Below are 22,344 nucleotides of genomic sequence, written 5' to 3' on the forward strand. Positions count from 1 at the left end.
ACTTTAGCGTGCCTGGAGGATTCATCGTTTTAACAGCAACAAATTTAGATTGATCAGATAAATAAGACTTAAACGTACAATATGTAACTTTCTGCCACTAGGGGTCTCTCAACCAAAACAATGGACGGTAAAACTGGACTTTTGATGACGTTGGGAAGTTGCGTGGAATTATGGGAGTTTTAAGTGTTAAACACCTTCGCTGCCAGTTAGAATGCATCAGTTCACGGACGAGTTTACCCGTTCAAGTTTATTCACGTTACGTTTATTCATTCTAATAAAATAGATGCAGTTTCCCCAACATAATTACGTTTTTCTTGATTAGATTTTTATTTGTAGCTGACCAGTTAGCTCGTGAGCCAGCAAGCTAACAGTAGCCAGCAGCTAAAACACAAAATATTTCACATATCAGTGTCACCTTTTGGATCGTTTCAACACCGGGGCGGACGGGGTTTGTTGTAACGCTAGCTAGCTACTAAACGAGGCTGAGAGACAGGTGTGGGTGGGGATTGTCGGGGGAATCTCCGCGACCGCGAGCCAGGACGTTCGATGCCGGTTGTGCAGCAGCAGAACATCTCCCAGCTGCCCGGAATTATCTCCCCTTCACTTTTCAGTAATCTTAACTTTTCGTTTTGGTGCTTAACTCACCTTTTGTCTTTTGCACCAGGCACTGGAGATAAGTTCTGGCCGGGGGGTTGCTGTAATAAAAGTAGCTGGCTGATAGCTGACTGGGGGCTAACGATAGCTAGCTAGCTATATTCCCGGGGCTGTTGTCAGCTGTCATCCCCGACTGAGTCTCTCTGCGCAGGGGGAGTGAGGCAGACAGACCGGGGTGTGCTAGCTGGCTAAATTAGCATTAGATTAATCGTCTATCTATACAGTTAACGTTGCTAGTGAAGTTATTCGTGGGTTAGCCCAGTCCTGTTAACTGTGGTCGAAACAGTCATACTAAAGCGTGTTGAATGATGTTGTAACCTCATAATGTTACCCACAAAGCATTAGCATCAATGTTAGCTACTTGTCAATATTGAACTTTCAAAATAAATAAGGTATCTGTTGTATTACTGTGATAAAAAGTGGGATGTAATTAATCACAAAATGATGCTTTATGGCCAAAAAAAAAGCAGTATTACGGTTACAAGTATTTTTTTTCTGTGACATTGTATGATTTACAATTACTCCTGAACGTATCATCTTGGTGCCAGTGTTCTGACGGAAGTTAGAGTAACTGGAGGGTGAAAGGTTATGACGGCGCCACCGTGACGGGCTGACTAAAGAGGAAAGCGTGCCGTCTGAAAATAAAATAACAGATTTCTCTGGGTTTGACATTTGGTGGAAACATTTGGGATAGTGTAAGAACACAACTCATAAAAATATATAACATAGGTATGGTCATTTTTAGACATTTTAAAGCAGAAATGTTACATATTGTACCTTTAAACCAGCTTAGTGCAATTCATTTAATGCCAACTAAATGTTCCAGTCTCTGTAACAGGATGGTATGGTCAATAGTGTCGAATGCAGCACTAAGATCTAGTAAGACAAGTACGGAGACAAGTCCTTTGTCTCAAGTTAGTAATTTTCACCAGTGCCGTCTCTGTGCTGCATACACTCTAAAAAGTCCTGGGTCAAAAATAACCCATTATGGGTTATTTTTTACCCAACTCCAGGGTTAAAAATGGACCAACTAATTTCTGGGTTATTTCAACCCAGAAAATTGGGTTACTCTTTTTAACCCAACTTCTGGGTTAAATACTTGACCAAATTTTTTGTTAAAATAACCCAACTTCTGGGTCAAAAGAACAACCCCATTTTCTGGGTTAAAATAACCCAGAAATTAGTTGGTCCTGGGCTCTTTTTAACCCAGGAGTTGGGTCATAAATAACCTAACGAACACCTCCAAAATGATATGGGCAGAAAGGGATGACGCTGGTTTGCATTTGGCAAAGACATTTTTACAGCCATGAAATAGGTGACTAAACCTCTGCATTCTCATCTGACGCATCACACTCCTCTGTTATGGTGTGGTGGCCATTTCAGTAGATTTACTCACTTTTCCAATTGTTGTGGAAACACAATAAGCATGGAAACTAAATGCACACTTCCTGCATTAATTCAGATACTAAGTTACTCATCTAGTGTGCGGTGGTTTTTGGGATAAGTAGTTCCTTCGCTCTGAAATGACGATATGTACATACGTTGTATCAACAGTCCCGCCCCTCCTCTGAGAGAGGGGGCGTTCTTCTTCTACGGGGGTAGAGAGGGAAGGAGGTGTTTCTTCTTCCTCTTCTTCTGAATTTCTGGCAGACTGATGTGTATGTTATAGGGGCAAGGGTTTAATATATGAACTTATTTCTTCTATTTCTTAGTTAATAGATCCATGTTTAGAGGGTGTGTCACTTTATTTCTCCTACAAAATACTGGTTATACTCTTTTATCATAATGTACACAACACACAAGTGTGATTTGATAATATGACATGATAATATAATAACTCCATAAAATACACCCCTCCAACAAAAAATACATTTTATATATATATATATATATATATATATATATATATATATATATATATATATATAAAATATATATATATATATATATATAGAAAGAGAGAGAGAGAGAGAGAGAGAGAGAGAGAGACAACCCTATAACCCAGAACATGGGTTACTCTTTGAAAAATAACCCAGCAACCCAAACAATCCAGGAATTGGGTCAAAATATTAGCCCTATAACCCAGAAAATGGTTACTCTCTGAAAAAATAACCCATCATTTTAACCCAACACAAATAACCCAGAAAATGGGTTGAAGAAATAACCCAGGAGTTTTTAGAGTGTATTAATATTATTTTTTTTAACCAGATTTGTTAATTGGGGTTTTGATTTACTCAAGCATAATATACATTTTTGTTTATCAAATTGTCAGAAATAACAGCTAAATTCATAGATATCTGTCAAATAAGGTAACAAATTCTTTTCTTTTACTGTATGCGGACCGATCATGCTTACTGCCATGTGTAGTCACCCGAAGAAGTGCCATGTTGGAATTTAACTTGGTGAATCCAAGGTCAGGCGGGCGTTTTTCTGACTTTGACCTTGGAAAATCCGACTTCGGAGTACAAATGGAACACAGTTTAAGACCCAATGAGATCCGAGCGTTCAGCGCTGGGCAGAGCTAACCCGAGCTGCTCACGTCTAAATACATGAACCTCATTATTTGACACTTTGGTATCGTTTAACATGACAATACAACATTACAACAACATTTATAGGTCAGAAAAAAATAAAAAGCATAATATGTGCTATTTAAATGTAAACACATATCTGTATTATGTATATTACTGTGATTAGTACTAAATGTGGTACTGTTACTCCTGTGACTACTGCTGCTGTTTTCAACTCCTTAAATAACGGCTGCCAGAGTGCAGGTGCAGATGTAAGACGGAGCTCACTTTGACCAACAATGCACGCAGCTTTAAATCTTTGTGTTTTTATGCACAATAAATAGGAATGTTATCAAAATCACATTATGGACTAGTGCAATAACAAAATTGCAGGGGTGGAGGGCACAATATTTGTTTAAAGCAAAATATGTGTCAAACCATTTTGAATGAAGTATTGTGGTGCTGCAGAGGCGTCCCAGCCTACAAATCCTATCCCACAGACTGAAGAGAATATCTTTGTTTGCGACAGATCCTCGCAAAAATCACACTATAATCCTTTTTTTGTATATATTTCAATGACAATGAGAATAATGGTACAAAAATGACCATTCCCTCCAAAATCGTGAATCAAATCGGAATTGCAATATCAGTCAAAATAATCGCAATTAGATATTTTCCTTATATCGTGCAGTCCTTTGTTATGTTCCTTTGGTTTGAGCTTTACTGTATATACTATATTACATTTTCCACTAAGGCCAGCTATAATGTGAAAAGCCATGTGACCATGATTTGCATTTGAAGAAACCTTTCTGCATATTAGGAGTCCTTTTTGTATTTGTTTGAGTCTTAGCTTAACTTGGATTTTAGGAATATAGAATTCTTTGGGATTCCAACAAATGTGATTTTCTAATTTCACTATTGGCTAAAGCCCATAGGCAATGGCAATTTGTTTCTGGTGCTGTTGGACAAAAAATCCATAATTATCTTTCAGCATGTTGTAATTCAAGTTGTCTGAGAGAAAACTAGACTCCTGCAAATCCTCTTGGCTCTGTTTTTAGGCGCAAGAGAATCTAGCCCATGACTGGAGACTTTGTCCAATCACAGGTCATTTCAAAGAGAGAGAGCGTTCCTATAGGTTGTCCTGCGAATCAGCTATATATGCCCATGCAACAAAAGGGAAGAGGGAGAACTGCAGGAAAAGGTCTTCATATCCTGCCGTTTTCTTGCTTTCTACCCACTGCAGCTTTAAAGGAATATTTCACCGCTGGAAAGCTGAATATATCTTTAAATTGGGTCACTTATGTAGTAGAAATGTGGAAAAAAAATTGAAATTGGTGCCTTCTAGGCCGAGAAAAGCCAGAAAATGTGTTATTATATGGATGAAAAACACCAAATCCCAGAATGCACCTGCTTCGTTGCTTTGAGTCCACTCCCAAGCCACGCCTACCGCTTGACAGAGGCATTCAACTCAACTCAAGCGTGTTTTATTGTCATTTCAACCATATACACGAAACACCGTTTCATCGTGACTACTAGTGTTATTTACACATTTAACATATAAAAACGACATTATATAAAACGACATACGAAACAGGCTACATTTAGTACACACACTTTATAGGCTCCGTAAGTTAGCTAACGCATACTAGCATTAGCGGCTTGGTAAACACCGAGCATAAACACGCGCCGTAATTAGTGTGTAATGTAGAATGGTCGGCATTTAACAGTCACAAACTCCACCACCGCAGTTAGCAGTTAAATGGATACAAATCACCACATTTCCCACTCGCCGGTGTTAACACAGCCCACCTCTTTTACCTGGCAACAGAGCATCTCTTGCTCGGAGGGCTAGCAGGCCTGGTAGCTGGACAGTCCGGTACACTATTCAGGCAGGTTTCCACAACAACAAAAACGGCAGTCTCTGAACTCACGTTGGGAGTGTTGTTGAAGTTGGATGTAGTCCAGTTTGTGATCTAAATGAGCGGACACACTTGCAAGCAGGATCCGTGTAAAGTTCAGCTAACGCATACTAGCATTGGTGTAGCTAAACACAGAGTATAAACACGCCGGCGAATTAGCGTGGAATGTCGAATGGTTGTTGTTTAACAGTCACAAGCTCCACCAGCAGTTAGCAGTAGCTAGTTGGATTTTATTTCTACACCAGTCCGTTTAACACAGCCCACCTCCACGGGCGCGAGAGCAGCCTGGTAGCTGGATAGTCCCGGTTCCGGTACACTGTTGTTCAGGCATGTTTCCACAACAACAAAAACACAGCAGTCACTGAACTCACGCGTTGGGATTTTCGTTGAAGGAGGATGTAGTCCAGCTTGTTGTTTAATGAGCAGACACTTGCAAGCAGGATGGCTGGGACAGGTGGACAGCTACGCGTTAGCTTTCCACCTAGCCGATGAGGATGTCCCCTAGCCGGCTAGCGGCATTGAGCGACACCGCTGGTCTCCGTGCGAGGCGAAGCTCACGTAATGTGCCGAGTATTGCGTCTGTAATACCCGTTCCTCCATATTCTCTGATCTGTACCGATGTATCCCGGTGGTACACAGCGTCCGGTAGTTTGAATGCAGATAATTGTTGTAAATGTTTTCTGCTGAAAACCGGAAAGCCTGTTTAGCGAAGATTCAAGATGGCTGACAGTCGTTTTCATTCGAATACCTCGGCCAGGATTCGGCAGTCCAACCCCTGTGGGCGTGTTGAAAACATACGGAAGTAGATCCTACTACGGCTGTAGTCCTTTGCCTCTGGCCCAAAATATTCCAATGACGCAAAAATCGTCATTTTACGTCATCGGAAGATTTTTTCCAGGCCCCAAATGCAGAAATCTCTCGTCTCAGGGGGACATGAGGGAGGGAGGCACGGTCATTCAGAAATACTATCGGGTTTCTACTGATACAAAGCTGAATGCTAAATCGGTGAAGTATCCCTTTAAGTATCAAAAGGTTGGTTGTCTACCAGTGCCGGTCTGGGGTACGATGACCAGTGGCAATTATAGTCACAATAAAGATAATGGAAGCAGGGCACTAGGGTTAACTTTTCATTTTATGAAAGTCAGCTTAAGGTATTTGGTAGGTCACTAGATTGTCACTAGAATTGAAAATAACATTCTGTGAGTTTGAATGTGTGACTGCACAGCTCGGTCAGTGAGGTTTAACTGAAGATGAACGGCTGTCACATCTCTCCCGCTGTCTCTCTTTCTCCCTTTCTATCTTTCTCTCTCTCCCTCCCTCTCTATCTCTCTTTCCCTCTCTCCTACTCTCTCTCTCCCTCTCTCAATTTTCAATTCAAATTGCTTTATTGGCATTCATGCCAATAAAGCAATTTGACATTCATGTCAGAAATAACAATATTGCCAAAGCATCAAGGATAATAATGTGAGAAGAAATACATACATACAATTCATTGAGTAAACTAAAATATTGTGTCAAATGTTCGAAAGAAAACAAAGACAAAAGCAAACAAACAAAAAAACATGAAAAACACATGAAGTAGAGGACTAAATGAGAAGGCAGAGTAAACTGTGGGGAGATGAACTACAGATGTTAGGTGTTGTGCTGCTTGTCTCTCTCCGGCTGTGACATGCACTCACATATCTCGCTGTTTCTACAGCGCTCACACTATTTTCTCCAAGTAGATAGTAGCATTTTTGTCTGGTCAGAGAGCGTATAAAAATTTGGGAATTTACATTTAATTTTCGTAAATAGCTGAGTTCTGATGTCAGTATATGTGCTACATTGAAGCAGGAAGTGTTGCCAGGTCTGTGGCGGCCGGTTTCCACAGCCAGACTGTGGCCACTCAGCCTGTACCTGCTCAGAGTCTTTCTGAGTCTGTGGTCTCAATTCAATTCAATTCAATTCAAGGGGCTTTATTGGCATGCAATTTTCAATAACAATGTTGCCAAAGCATCAGACAAAACACAATAAACGGTTATATGTACATTAACAAAATATTAGTATGGGTTTATATCATTTTATAAATCTATTTGTTTGGCAAATATTAAAAAAAGTTATAAAGCAATATGCAACTAAAAGTAAATTCTAATAAAACTTAAAGACAGTCAAATTTAACATTAGAAATAAATGTGTACAGATATTTAAAGCTGGGATCTTCTGTGTGTGTGTGTGTGTGTGTGTGTGTGTGTGTGTGTGTGTGTGTGTGTGTGTGTGTGTGTGTGTGTGTGTGTGTGTGTGTGTGTGTGTGTGTGTAATTCACTGTCCCTCAGGTTGTGGCATGTTGGCAAGACAAGCCCTGTCTCCTTCTCTCAGGAGAATGTTTAATTTTGAATTGACATTCAGCTCTTTGAAATGGGGCATTGTTAAAATCTCTCTCTCTCTCTCTCTCTCTCTCTCTCTCTCTCTCTCTCTCTCTCTCTCTCTCGTCCTTTCAGACACCTTGCAATCCCTCTGCCAGTAGGTGACTGTGTCTTCAGCCTCAGTTGGCTGCTTCCCACCTACTTCCTGTTTGCAGTAACCTACGACGTCCTGCAGACCCTGGCAGAAGTGGCTCATTTCCTGCCTTTCTACAGCCACAGTCAGGAGCCACACAACCACACTGGGACTGGGAGTGTAACAGCAGCCAACGTCTCCGTCCTGCTCTGATCCTCAAGCAGCCACGTCAGAGACGGGCCAGAAGGAGTTGAAAATTGCCAAAAAAAAATCTGAAGCTTCGCAAATGCTTTTATATTGTATTCCCACTTATCAAGCTCTTGACACACTTCAATCATTTTGAAAAATACGTTTTATTTGTTTTTTTACGGAAGAGGATTAGGGCCACATGTGAAAAAAAATAATTTGAGTTCTGACTTTATTCTCAGAATTTTGAGATTAAACTCAGATTAAACTCAATCATCATCATTCCCCCCAAACCCCTCTTTTGTTCGTGCAACTGTGGTTGCTTCCTGCTGTATAAATTTGAGGAAATGCAAAATGTTTTAGTCCTGAATTTACACAGAGTGTAATACATCTGGTCCCTGGTTTTATCATACAAGTTTTAAAGGGGTGATAGAATGGTTATATACGGTATTTCACGTGGTTCCTTAAGGTCTCCTAATAGGGTATGTAACATTGGTTGGGCTGAATGCTACCCTGTTAAATGGGACTGGACTGAAACGAAAGCTTTTCTGCCTTATATGGTCTGCTCATGAATATTTCGATGAGCTGCACGCTGATTGGTTGAGCTTAGCACACGCACACACACACACACACACACGTTCCCCTCTATGTGATTTAAATCCACATGTCCCGCTCAACTGTCCGATATCTACTCCTTTTCTCTGGGCTAGTATTCCATATCTCCTGAGAGAGCTCCATCCAGCGTTGCAGCGGGGTCTGACAGTCCAGGCAGAAAGTCAGCGATCGGGGCAGGCACTGCGCCGCTGTCACGGCAAACTGTGGAGGTCCTGAACTCCGAAACAGTCATACTAAATTTGCAATTAGCCATACATTTTTGTAAAACGGCCCATATTTCAGCTTTATATAGTTGATTTCTCGCATAAAAAAGTCTCAGAAGTGAATTTAGTAATGCAACAGCAGATGAACAATGTATAAAATTTCTGAGATTTGCGCGAACGAGATTTAGAAGACTAACTGACCTCAGATCAGGTAGTGGCCTATGTAAATTTTGTGGCGTTACAAAGATATAGAAGGTAGAGCCAAATGAGGAGGATTTGGGAAGTTGACGTCAACTTTTAGCTTTGTTCAGATTCGCCCGTTTTCAGAGGCAGTTTCAAATTGTGAGATTTGCAGAGGAAAGAGGTGTCAATGGGATTTTGTGGTTCTATGTATGTCCTAGTTACCCTCCAAACTGTCGTTTTTCAACTATGACAGGGTAAAATTGGTTTTGCATTCTATCACCCCTTTAATGAAATACTATATAATAAACTATATTTTAAAGAGGCCCTATTATACTCCTTTTCAGTGTCATATGTGTACTCTTGGGGTCTCCTCGAATAGGTTTACATGCTTTGATGTTTAAAAAACATATTATGTTTTTCATACTGCCCATTGCTGCATTGCCGCCACCTGAAACACTCTGTCTGAGCTCTTGGCCCGCCTTCCGGAAAAGCCCAGTCTGCTCTGATTGGTCAGCTGGCCCACTCTGTTGTGATTGGTCAACCAAATTCAAACAAGCTACTGGACGGGCTGTGCTTGCTCAGGCAGCACCAATGGACAGCACATATGAAAACCTGGGCTTGCTTTCTCAATCAGTGACATCACTGATTGAGGAATGTCAAACAGGAATGTGGGCGAGCCATTTTCAGGCAGTTGAGAAAAAGTGGGATGTCTGTGGGGGAGAAAGCTCCATTTGGAGTGAAATGTGTTTTTTTTGTACATTTATTACATACACAAAAGCTATATAACACGCTAAATCGGGGAAAAATAATAAAAAGCATAATAGGGGCTCTTTAAATCCCTATCAATGCACTATGCAGAGAACAAAAATGGTATTTATTTAAATTAAAATGTATATTATATTATGCTCTATTATCATGAAATTAGTCAACTTAACAACTATCTCTTTACTGTTTGGGTAAATTGTCAAGTGGTCCCTCAGAGGACTCACACATTCATCTTCTTTCATTCTTTGTCACCATAAAAGCTAAAGCATAAGTACTGCAGATGAGCCACCAGGTGGAGCTGCTTGCTCTCCACTCCGCATCAGTACCCTGTAAAGTTAGACTGAGAGGTTTCCCATTAGTCTCTTCACATGCATGTTCACACATCAAGGCATGTCTCTATATGTATCCTCCCCCCACACACAAACAAGGGTTGGGAACCTCTGCTCTGGTGAACTACAGTGTATTTTCTTCAATGCTATTCCACCAACATTTAGTCCAGTCTCATGTTGTTGTTTTTTTAATCCGCAGTAGGATCATATGGAGGGACATGGGGATTTTTTTTTGTGTGCACGAGAAACTTTTCTTGCTAGGCTTAGATTGATTTCTTGTGAGCACGAGATACTTTTGTGTGCACACCAGAAAGTGTCATGTAATGTCCCCTTATGGGCTCCGTAGGATCAACTCTTGTACATAAAGAGAAATAACTGAGCTGTGGATTGCAATGTTTGCAGGTGGGGCCAGTGGGAAGCTACTGTAAGGATTCCTTTAGGAGAAACAAAAATCAAAACGGCTGCATCTTCCTTTATGTGACAATGTGAAGTACAAACAAAATCTCTTTTCTCCTACTGTGAAAAATCCCTCGCTTTGAAAACATACACTGAGAATGAAGCATGCCTCTTTAGTTTTTTTGGGTCTGCTGTGTACCACAGAAAGCACCAGCATGAGGACAGGAACATGAGGGAGGTTCAAGCTCTTTGAAATCAATGTTTTATTGGTTTATTAAAGGATAACTACCGTTTTTTTTTTTCAACCTGGACCCTATTTTCCTATGTTTTTGTGTCTAAGTGACTGATGGGAACAACAATCTTTGACATTGGTCCAGTATAAAGTGAGATCGCTGCAGTCGGCAGCGGCAAAACAAGCTACGATGTATGTTAATAGGGCAATTGTCCAGCTTGTATTTATCTTCACAGAAGTGCTCGTTTTGCCACTGACAGGCCCATATTAATATTCTAAGTGTCTGACAACATTATGGAAAGGATTTCTAAGGAGGTCAACCTTTCTGTTAAAGAGTAAGATCCTTTTTTTAAAACATAAAAACATCTGCGAAATTCCGCTCGCTAAACCCACCAGACTCCATGTAAATAAACAGTGATTTTAGCATCATAAAAATACACTTCATTCAAAGTCGACAGAAACTAAAAACTGGGAAAAGCCGTTTTGGGTCGTCTCTCCACTTTTCCAACCATCACAACTCTAGTTTGGGTTGAAATAAACACATAGTTTACTGATTTACATGTAAACATATGTTGGCTCTATACACGCTAAAAGTCTGGTGGGTTCAGCGCTAGTGACTTCAGAGCTGTTTCTGGTTAAACAGAAAGGTTTCAGAGGTTTTAAAGGTCTATCTCTGTAGTGATCCTTTCCATAATGTTGTCAGACACTTAGAATATTAATCTGAGCCTGTCAGTGGCAAAACGAGCACTTTTATGAAGGTAAATACAAGCTGGAGAATGAACTTACATTGTAGCTTGTCTTGCTTAATAACTGGACCAATGTCAAAGATTGTTGTTCCCATCAGTCACTAAGACACAAAATCATAGGAAAATAGGGTCCAGGTTGAAAAGAAAGGTAGTTATCCTTTTAAGCTTTTTTTGTGTTTTGACATGAATAAAACATGGATTCACGATTGTCACTGACACGAGTACTTTGTTAGTTCAACGCCAACACAAAGCATTTCCACACACAAATAAAAACGCAAAACTCTTATCAAAATATATTTTATTCTGGACTTTTGTTTCACTGATCAGGACTTAAATGATAACAAATCGATGTGATGCGAGTTGCAGAAAGAAAAAAACAGGCAAATGCTTTGAGAGCCCCATGGGAGAGATGCTGCTGGGCTGACATGATTCTCTGTTGTGGCGGCACAGATGAAGGCTGACTCAGCGACTTTGGCCATGTTTACGTGTGTCTGTTGGCTCAAGTGCTTTAAATACAGGGGTGAAAGAAAGAAAAAAATATATATTCAATATTCACAGGACTCTGAATAGGAACCCATGGAATCTCTTATGTTTGTAGAAATTTCCAATGTATTACAAGGGAATACAGAAGAAAATAAAGTCGATTTGTAGTTGGACAAAGTTCTGGAGGCAGATGTAATGTTTTTAGATTAATTACACCTCAGAGGGAAGCCAAACTGAAGCTTTCACCTGAATCGTTAGATGAAAATCCAATTAAAATATATGGAAAAAGCTTCCAAGAATTCATGATGATTCTGGAGGATTTGACTGGCCTTTTCACTGTTTTAGTCTAATAATCCCAGATTTAAAAAAGAATAATAAATAGTTATTTGGCTCCGGTCACTGAGGTTTAGGACATTTTGAGCACAGATAAAGATATTTTGCTCAATTATAGCTTAATAGCGTGCTTCCTTACCTACTTAGTGACCAGTGATCCTACTAAGCTAGAGCAGAGATGTAGGAGCAAGAGACACAGGGAGCAAGTGCACAAGGGTTTGAGAGCGCAGAGCAGGGAATTTGAATTATGTGGCTCAACCACAAACATTTACTGAGCAAAGATACATTTTTGTGTTTTTAAATGAAATGATTTTGGGCGGATTAACAGAATGTGCAAAACAATCTTTTTCTGTGCTCAAAATGTCCCATAGTGCACTGATAATTTAGACACAAATATAACTCCATATTCAACCAGTGAGATTGTATCTGCTTCCAGAGCAACTTTCTCCATGACTCCAAACTATAGCAATGAAAATGGGGAACAAGAAGAATTCCCTTGAGTCTTGGCTTGATTGAAAAATTACATTTTTATTCAATTTAAAGAGTAACTTTTTTTTTTTTTTTTTTTATTGTCTTCTGTGTAAGCCAAGGAGGAAGTCATTTTCTGGGACAAAGCTTCCCAAAAAGATTCAAGCAGAAAGAAAAACTAAAACTTTTCTTTATTAAAACAGACAAATTTAGTGGTAATTTTCTCCTGGGACAACTCTTCCCCAAGCAAGGTGCCTTTAGAATGACAGCTCAGTAAGCCTTACATTACCCGGTCAACCTTTTCTATTTGCAATAGCATCAAAGTAACAAAAAGGAAATCTTTTCAAATTTATAGAACATGTAAATTAACACTGCCAATAAATCATCAATTCACATTTCTTTTTTTCAAATCTACAAAGAAATTACAAAAATGTAACTTTAAATTTGTCTTCAAAAGAGTATAAAATGTCTTGTAAGGAACCTCGGAGTCAAATGGGAGCAGACGTTTGGTGGTGGACCATTGATGGTGAGAGAACAGATTCATTAAAATTCCATTGAATGTACAGCTTGACATGTTTTAATTCACCAAGACTGTCGTGTTGTAGATGAAAAGACTTAGCATTGACCTTTAGACACCTTAGATCTGATCTGTTCATGTCCTCTAAATGCAGTGTAGTTATTGCGCCACAATATGACAAGTAGCTGGTAATAAAAAACAGACAAAAAAAAAAAAAAGTCCAGATATTGCTTTAATGTTGGATCTGCTTTTGAGCTTGATTGGGAATAGCAACCGTGTGCCAATAAGATCAGCCAGTAAGATTCAACAAGAGAAGAAAAAAATATATATATGATAGGCTGCATTATCCCAGGCATGAGACATCAGGTTCCCCTGATGTATGTCTGAAGGGGAAAACGCACAGAATTCTCTTCCTGAGTAAAGGCAGCCCAAAGTCATACTGGAGCCCTCCCTATGCCAGGGATCAGTGGCTGGTTATGCTATTAAAACAGTGAAAAACTAATATGAGCAGATTCAAATTTCACAAGTCTTGGAGGCAGAGCTCATCTGGAATAATGAAGTTTTTGTTTGACCTAAACTTTCAACAGGGCAGAGCCAAGGAACACAGAGCCATTCCGCCGGTAGAAAAGTTAGCAAACTGGCAAATCCGAATGGTAGCGACAGCAGAGATGGAAAAATGGTATGTATCGTGATTATTTGGCGACGATTTTTAAAATCAATTCTTTTCCAGAATTGATTTATTTAGATATATTTTAACCAATGATTCGCCTAACATCTTTTCTGTTAATATGGTACTGGTGATGGCGACTACATTGTATCGGTTTCCAGCAAAACAGGCCGAAAGCAGAACATTCGGTTCTTCTTTACTAAACTAAATGTCCAACTGACTGACGTGATGTGCATTCTTCTTAGAAAACAATTTGTTTTGTTTTTTCTAAGAAACGTCTAATTATATAATGTCTATAACACTGTATTATTCAACTTTTGTTTTTGTTAAAGAAGGAAAAGAAAATCGCACTACTATCGAGTCCACAATACTAGAATCGCAATAAATAAATAAATCGCAACACAAATCAAATCGGCACCCACGTATCGTGAAAGAATCCAATCGGGACAAAAGCATATCGTCCCAGCCGTAGTACTCACAAACCCTTCATCTGAGAATCAGAATGCTCTATAAAAAAAAATTAAAAAATGTAATCCCACAATAAGTCGCATTAGATACGTACACATTACAGTCGTGGGACACTACACCTGTTGCTGATGATGCAACATTAGAGCATTGAAAAATCCTAATTTAATGTCACTACAGAGTGACCTATTTAGTGTTTGTTATATAGTACAGGGAATGAGGAAGTGATTACAGACATTGCTTGTCTGCCCTTTTATTGCTGCGTTCACGTCGATATGTTCAGACTAGTACGTCATTGTGATCGACCAAATGAGCGAAACCGTTAATGTCAGCTGTGATTCAGTCGAAAAAACAAAAAAGACAAAAGTGTCAAGCTCATTGCAAAATGACCCCAAAGCAATTGCAATTTTTATTCTAACTGTTTGGTATTTGGTTTTTACTTGTTAAACATCTACAAATACACAACACAAAATAAAAAAAAAATAAAAAATAAAAAAAGAGCTTTAGGCTACTAAAACTAACGTGGGAATGCTCGGAAATGCTTACAGAATAATGTCCTCCCGTCCTTGTGCAAATGCAGCAACAGAGCGGAGCTCTAGAGTCCGGAAAACCAGCCTCTTTCACTCAATGGATTTTCCGTTGGCTCTACCCGCTGTGTTTTTTTTTAGTCGCCGAGCATATTTCTGCCTCCAGAGCATCTAACTCTGAGAATCTGCAAAAACCTACAAAGTGGAACAACACTTTCACTTTTTCACCACCACACTTTCAGGGCGTCATGTGTTTGTTGATCGGAGGCCTTTGAAGGTGAATCGCGGTTAAAAATGTTTGAAGTCTTACAGATGGTGAGAAAATGCCGTTCAGTAAAGGGTTAGAAAAAAAAAAAGAACAGCTGGAATCCTACTGGCTGAGGATAGAATGTAATGTGAGATGGGACCAAGCTTCTTATTTATATATTTTTTTTTTTCTTCCATCACACAGGTGACTGCTATGGCAAAAGGGTCCAGAGAGGAGAACTGTGGGTAAAACCATCTAGATCAAATAGTGCACAGAGGAGCTGTTTTTAAAGCATCTAGATGGACATCATCTGTGTCGCGTCCCAGTGGATGTACGGGGGGGGATCCAGAGTTTGTCCTCTGGGAGAAAAGACAACACATGAACTACTGCATTTTGAGGTTAACCGTGTGACTGCAAGAACCACTACTGAACCACGGGAGAAGCTTTTCGATTTGCCCACATTGGTTTGCGATCCTGACGAGGACGCAGTTTTCCAGAACTGTTTGGTGTTGAATGTCTCAGTGTGTTTGTCTGCGTGTACTTCTCCAAATATTAAAACTCTTGACCTGACCAGCCCGTCCCCTCTCCCAAAGATAAAAAATATAAAAACATTGAAACAAGAGATTGGAAATAAAAAACAAAACAAAAGAAAACTAAGTGCCATCCTATTTTATGGTGGAGAAGTTGATATGTCTGCACAATGAGATCCAACTAGTAACAAAGATCAACACTTTTTTCATTGTTTTTCATTTTGATGACAATGAGCATGGTTTAAAGATCAAAAAAGCAAAATAGCTTCCAAATTTTGGTACATATACGGATCTGTAACTTTTTTTTTTTCCAATTTTTTTTTTTTTGTCTATCAGTTTTTACTTTTTTTTCCCACTGCGTCCCTTCTGCATCTCTGTAAGAGTCTGTACAGATAGAGAGGGGCGCTTCCATCCGCCCGTTGATCCATCCTTCCGTCTGTCTGTCTGTCCATCTGTTCATCCCTGTGTCTGGACCTGCTGTGTCGGGTGGGTGCGTGCTTGCTTCCTGTTCCTGCTTCCTGCTTCCTGTCTGTCGGTCGGCGGGGCCAATAGTCGTAAGCGCGAGCAGTACGCAGGGCAGGCTGGGACAGTCATTTGGCTATGTACACATTCATGGTCGGTCCATGGCTTCCAACAAACAGCAGCACTATTTCCGAAGGTCTAGTACACACACCTGGGACAGAAGAGGACAGAGATCAATCTGTAGGACTGAAAAACTGTCACAAAAAAAAAAAAAAGCTAGAAATGCCCATCCAAACAGTCAATTTCAATTCAATTTCCATTTTATTTATGGTGTCAAATCACAACAAGAGAGTTATCTCAGGAGACTTTACAGATAGAGTAGGTCTAGACCACACTAGCTGTCTAGACCCCCTTCCAAGAGCAAGCATTTGGTGTGACAAACTTCCTTCAAACAGACAGACCCTGACTCTTGGGGGGCGGCCATATGCCACAATAAAGACAACAGAAGTCAGTCCGGTGTATACTTACAGATCCGTCTGATGCGCTGGCTCCCACTTTGTCCCCTGCTGCATTCCAGCAAACCTCAAAGATCCCCCCCGTCCCTCTGTAACTGTGGACTAAAGCGCCCGTCTGCAGCAGGAGAGACAGAAGCACAGAGTGAAGGGACAGAAAATAGGTAGGTTTTAGGCAGTTTTTACGGAGGGGGAAAAACTGAAACAGAAAACTCAGACAGGACAGATAGTCTAGCTAGCTGTCTGGATTTACCCTGCAGAGATCTGAGGAGCAGTTAACCGCAGTGCTCATGAATCCACCGGAGGTTAGAATTCCAACACAAAGAAAGCGGACTAGCTGCAGATTGACCAAAACGATTTCCATCTCCATGGCTTTCAATTAAAAAGGGAGATGACACCGTTTTTAAGGCCGGTTACACACTGGCTGCGTGGCGTGAGCGTGGCGTTTCTGTTGCGTGTCAGCTGCGTGGATTTTTCTGTCTTTACACACCAGAAACGTGTCTGACGCAGCGCTGCTGCTGCTGCTAGCCTTGTCTGTACACGTGTATGTTTCCCATCGATAAAATGAAATACCATGTTAAACATAAATATATACTGATCTGATTACAGCAAAGACAACGTCGGCAGTATTGACAGGTGCAATATTAGAAAATTGATTTTTTTTATTTTTTTTTTTTTTTAATTACATTTATATCTGCATTTATATCAAAACCTAGAGGCTTTCAAACATCAACGTGTCATTTATTAATATGTATTTGTGTCTAAATGACATATAAACATCTTTTCCTATTCTATTTTGCCGTGAAAAATAGGCGTCTGTTCCATTTCTAGCAGGCACGCGCTTTCGGCGCGGCTCGAGCTGCACCTGAGACGCGCGTGTCACGCAGGCAGTGTGTAAGCTCTAACCTGTCAACATGGGAGCCAAAATATAAAACTGACATGCCACGCAGCTGACACGCTCGCGCCACGCATCCAGTGTGTAACCGGCCTAAGCTCTACAGGTCACAAACGTACAGTCCCACCCATTCTCTTCCTACCTGTGTATTCCAGATGTGCACGCATTTGTCAAAGGAGCCACTGGCCAGATGTCGCCCGTCGGGGCTAAAGGCCACGCTGTAGACCGGCTCCTGGTGTTTAGTCAGCGTATGGATACAGATGCCTCTCTCCACGTCCCAAAGACGAACTGTGGAGTCAAACGATGCACTGTGGGAGGGAGAGACGGGGACAAAGGACAAGGAGCTTTATTGTGGTGTGTACAGCAAGCTAAAAAGGCCGGAGGGTACTTCTTTCTTTCTCGGCTAGCTAACTAGCAAACCGTTACCGATGCTGTGTTGCTTGTAACCCACGCAGACACTCACCTGGCTAGCATGAGGTTAGCGCTGGGGTTGTTGGTTCCAGGGCCGGTGGGACTCCATTTGATGGTGTAGATTTCTTTACTGTGGGCCTGCAGGTCATGGACACACGAGTCCTGCTTCATACTCCAGATCTGAACAAAACACAAAAGCACAGGTCAACAACTTTCTGAAATCACAGGTGTGTCGAAATGCAGTCCACAGCTAGGCCTGTGTCACGTTTTACATACATGTCTAATTGTCAATTTGTTTTAAATCATCGCAGTTTCTTTGTTTAACCGCAATTAATTGCTAACATTCACTAAGGTCTTAAAGTGCTCATGTTATGCTTTTTGGATTTTTCCCTTTCCTTTAGTGTTATATTTTTTTTTTTGTGCACATTATAGGTTTAAAAAATGAAAAAGCCCAAAGGGACTTACCATCTTCCAGAGAAAACACTGTTCCAAACAGCTCTATTGTAGTCCAGCCTTTACTTCTCTGACAAACGTGCGTCACTTTGTAACACGTTATAATGCTCGCCTAGCTGCTAGCGTGGCACGCCCTCATACTCTGCTTCTGACTGGCTAGTAGTCCTTACCTAGCTACTGCGCATGTGCGACTCCTAAAAAAGATGGGACAGAAGTGCGATGCCTCACTCTGTAGCTAAAACAGAGAGCTCAACACACAGGGTGAAAAGAGGACCTGCAGCAATGTGCAGTACAACAAATATATGGTGAAATAAACCACAGAAACCTATTCTGGTACAACCTCTAAATACAATTATTAAATCTGAAAATAAGCATGATATGAGCACTTTAAGGTATATGACTGGTAATTGTTTGTTTTGTTTACATATGTAAAATATATGTGATTACTGGTCAGACTATATATTTTTTATTACTGTTTAATCTGTTAGTTGTTGGCACCTGACCCTATACACGTTCACTGCAACAAAAATGACAAGGGGGAGGATACAGTTAGAAAAAGTTTTTTTTGCTAAAAAAATAGGCGTTGTTTACGCCATAGGCTGTGTATTTGAGTTATTGCATTATTTTTATGGGTCACATGACAAAGAGATAACCAAAAGATGTATCCTGGAATTCATTTAAAAAAAAAAAAGCCATTAATAAATCTTTTTAAGTTTGACTGAAAGAGACAACTATATTGTTAATCGCAATTATTTCTGAGACAATCAGTTGTCCAGCAACGTTTTGGAACTGTTGCAGCTTTATCTTCAGCACACACAGCAAACAAGCAGAGAAATTTCCCAATGGACATGTCCTGCCTCCTACCGAAGACGATTTAAGCAACACAGAAGGGAACTCAATGGCTGCCCAAAAGAAAAATGTTTGGCTTCTTACAGAGCAGCACAAATCTTAGGACAGCATCTTTCGTTAAAGCACATGAAGAGCAGGAGAAACAAATAAGGTCAACATTTTTTGTAGCATGAACACATCATTCCTTTCTTCATGGCTCACAGGTAGCAGTGATAGTGATGTTAATAAGACAAGATGTCCACTACCACCAGGGTTTAGTGCTCACCTTCAGCGTCATGTCGTCTGAGCAGGAGGCTAGCAGGTTCCCTGTGGGATCCCACTTGATTGCATTTACTTCATTCTGGAAGGAGAGAAGAGATCGTGTTTGTGATGTATATACAGCATGTCGTGTGTCGATGTGGCGGGCGATATTGCTTGCAATAAATAAACAGATACTTAAATGTACTCAGTTCTGTGCTCAACAAATTGCTTGTTGAATTTAAAACAAATAAAAATCATTGATAATATTTGTATTGAACACATTAAACATTAAATTGAATGTAAAAGGAACCACTCTAAAAAAGAATGAGAGTTACGTTTTAAAGGGCAGTTTCTCCTGAGGTTTTCATTCAACTAACAAAGAAATCTCGGAGTGTCTGTTGCGATATGTTGCAGCCTTTCACGCTATGTATATTGCGGCAGTTGATATTGCGATGACAATAAAATAAAATAAAAACAATATATTGTGCAGTCCAACCATTCTCCAAGGATACCATTTGAAATGAAGGCGTTACTAAATAAAAAGAAAGGGGATTATGTCAATCCTAGGTCCAATGGAATGCTAATAAATACCATCATCCAAACCAGTAAGACCAAATATTCACATAAACAGTGATAGCAATACTTTCTTAATCTCCTTTGGGTGCTCCGAACACAGTAGAAGACACACATCAGTATTACTGACACAGATGTGTAACTAACTAACAAACCACTGTGTAGCCTAGAAATTTAGACGCACCGGCAGCAAAATGTAATTTGCAGCCAGGGGGTCTAGCAAGTTGGCTTGCAAGCTGGAAAAGCCAAACTCTAGCCGGGCCAATCACATCGTGTATAGAGTCGGTGGGCAGGCTTAACATAATGATGGCAGAGTTACGACGGTTCCGCGTGAATTCCCTGCTACTTGAAAACAAAGAAGATGGCTGCTGCTGGCGAACAGCGGTCTTTGGAATCGGCTTTGGCCGCGACTCTGGAAGACTTGGAGTTAAACATTTCTTTGAGAAAAGAACAAAGAACGGCACTGAAGTCATTCTTAAAAAAAGGAAGATGTGTTCAGAGTCTAATCTATCAAGTTTAATCTATCAACTAGCTCCACTACCTTCTTCGTGGCTCTGCCTGGTTGTAGCGCTATCCTATTGCGTGCAGAGGGAATTTGAAAGACAACAGTTTATCCCGCCCCTCGGATTGAACCCTGCCAATGGTGAGTTACCAGACCCAACATCTGGATGTGGGTCTGGCTTGTCAAGCTACTTACTGTGTGTCCCTGGAATGTTTTAATGGGTCGGTCCTGTCCCAGTTTACAGACGTGGATGCACATGTCTGTACTACAGGAGGCGAACGTATTGTTGCTCTGCCAGTCCACATCTAGTGCTGGAGCTGTGGGAGATGGTAAGATGGACGTCAGCGAGATCAAAAGCTAAGCTGGAAAATACTAAAGAGACAAGAAAAGCTGCTTTCTGTACCTGAATGGAAGGGAAACTGTTGTTTGGCTTCTCCTGTATGGGCATCCCATATGATTGTTGTCTGGCAGGACAACATGTACATGTACAGTTAGAGCTAACAACGGCTACACGGCACATTTGTTTGATCCACTTATTAAAACAGCACGATTGTTAAATCGTGCCATAAGTTATTCAATGTTTTGAAAACAGATCCTGGTTTACCTTGTCTACTCCTGCACTGAGGATAAAATTGCCTTTTTTATTCCACTTAAGGGCAAAGATGGGACCTTTGTGTTGGCCGAGTGTACTGGCCAGGTTCCCTGTGGGGCAAAAACACACAGAAAGGGAAAAATAAATCAGTAAGTATGACATGTTGAAAAATAACAACAAGCCACTAAGGGTCTGAATGACACCAAATGGGTCAGCACCTGAATGGCAACATGCAAACCTGCCTCTAGGTGGCAGCATTGTTCAAGGATGAACTAAACCATGTGGCGTACAGGCTGTAGTACAAGATAAGCAAACCAAATCACCACAGCACAATCATTATGAGAGTTTCCACAGCAACACTTGTATTCATTCTCCTATACTATGCTAATACATAAATATATGCACATCAATACACTTGTATCTTGTTTTAGAACTCTTGATATGAAATTGCAGGGTTTCCTGGGATCAAATAATACATGTATGTGTTTAATAAATGCAGTCATCTCACCGTCTTTCGTCCATATTCTGGCAAAGCCGTCATAGGAGCCTGTTGCCAGCAGCGTGCCCTCGCTCTGCCAGAGAGAGAGAGAAGTAGTAAGAGTGGCTTATAGAGTGTTCGTGCCGGATAGGTAAGCATGGCAAGGCCTTAACGTTATCGGTTGCAGTTGCAGAATTTGCCTTGCAGAGTCCAGGCTGAATGAACGTGTGCTGTGATTCAGCTGGGATTAGAAGAGAGGCCTGTGTTTTTCATCAGCAGGGACACTTTCCAGGAATTTTTTTTTTCTGGCTCTGCCCTTGGCTCAGGTTTACAATCCACTGGCTGAACTAAAGGAAAATCCCACTCTCTGATGAGCTTCAACTGTTAGACATCATCAACAGCTATGTTCAGAGTACTCTGGAAGATCCTCTGGGATGCGGCATTTGTTGCAATTTGCCTTTCTTCTGTATGCAGGACTGTTTTGTTGCTGTGTTTGCTTTCTATGCATGTACAGTATGTTAAGTGTTCACATTTTATAAAACAACAAGCATTAGCAAACAAAGTCAAACATTTTTTGAAGATAAAAAAAGAAAAAGAAAAGAAATGCTGATAAAAGCTATTCAAAAAAAAGATGTGAAGTAGCGTAATTGACTTGCATGACAAATATTTCTTCCATTCCTACAACTATGACCTGCTCCCATATTTTGAACAAATGCACCCATGCAGGGAGACTCGCATATCACATGATGGGTGAGTGTGCGCGTGTTAGCGGGCTTACATTCCAGTCTAGCGAGGTGACGTCTTTGTTGCTGGGGACATCCTGCCCTCCCTCTCGTATGCAGTGTCTCAGGACCAGCTGTGTTGAGCTGCTTGTACTGTTTTCACTCAGGTTCCAGATGCGAGCCGTCGAATCCCCAGACCTAAAAC

General features: G+C 40.6%; 2 protein-coding genes across 4 annotated transcripts in view; one reads left to right on the forward strand and one right to left on the reverse strand.

Annotated features, from left to right (window-relative positions):
- Positions 1–7,940, forward strand: part of si:ch211-51h4.2 — a 102,651-nt gene extending 94,711 nt beyond the window's left edge. For all 3 annotated transcript variants that reach the window (XM_039812286.1, XM_039812284.1, XM_039812285.1), the window contains one exon: positions 7,561–7,940. In XM_039812286.1, coding sequence (XP_039668220.1) covers positions 7,561–7,771 — 211 coding nt within the window. In that variant the 3' untranslated portion in view covers positions 7,772–7,940. The remainder of the gene's footprint in view (positions 1–7,560) is intronic.
- Positions 7,941–11,494: 3,554 nt separating this feature from the next.
- Positions 11,495–22,344, reverse strand: part of tbl1xr1a (tbl1x receptor 1a) — a 67,640-nt gene continuing 56,790 nt past the window's right edge. Inside the window, exons 8-17 of the mRNA XM_039811108.1 lie at positions 22,196–22,337; positions 21,448–21,511; positions 20,952–21,049; positions 20,751–20,811; positions 20,543–20,664; positions 19,298–19,372; positions 17,783–17,910; positions 17,462–17,627; positions 16,441–16,542; positions 11,495–16,123 (exon numbers count right to left, since the gene is read on the reverse strand). Of these exons, the coding sequence (XP_039667042.1) occupies positions 16,097–16,123; positions 16,441–16,542; positions 17,462–17,627; positions 17,783–17,910; positions 19,298–19,372; positions 20,543–20,664; positions 20,751–20,811; positions 20,952–21,049; positions 21,448–21,511; positions 22,196–22,337 (985 nt within the window). The 3' untranslated portion in view covers positions 11,495–16,096. The remainder of the gene's footprint in view (positions 16,124–16,440; positions 16,543–17,461; positions 17,628–17,782; positions 17,911–19,297; positions 19,373–20,542; positions 20,665–20,750; positions 20,812–20,951; positions 21,050–21,447; positions 21,512–22,195; positions 22,338–22,344) is intronic.

The sequence above is a fragment of the Perca fluviatilis genome, chromosome 9 (genome assembly GCF_010015445.1).
Source record: "Perca fluviatilis chromosome 9, GENO_Pfluv_1.0, whole genome shotgun sequence".
NCBI lineage: Eukaryota > Metazoa > Chordata > Actinopteri > Perciformes > Percidae > Perca > Perca fluviatilis.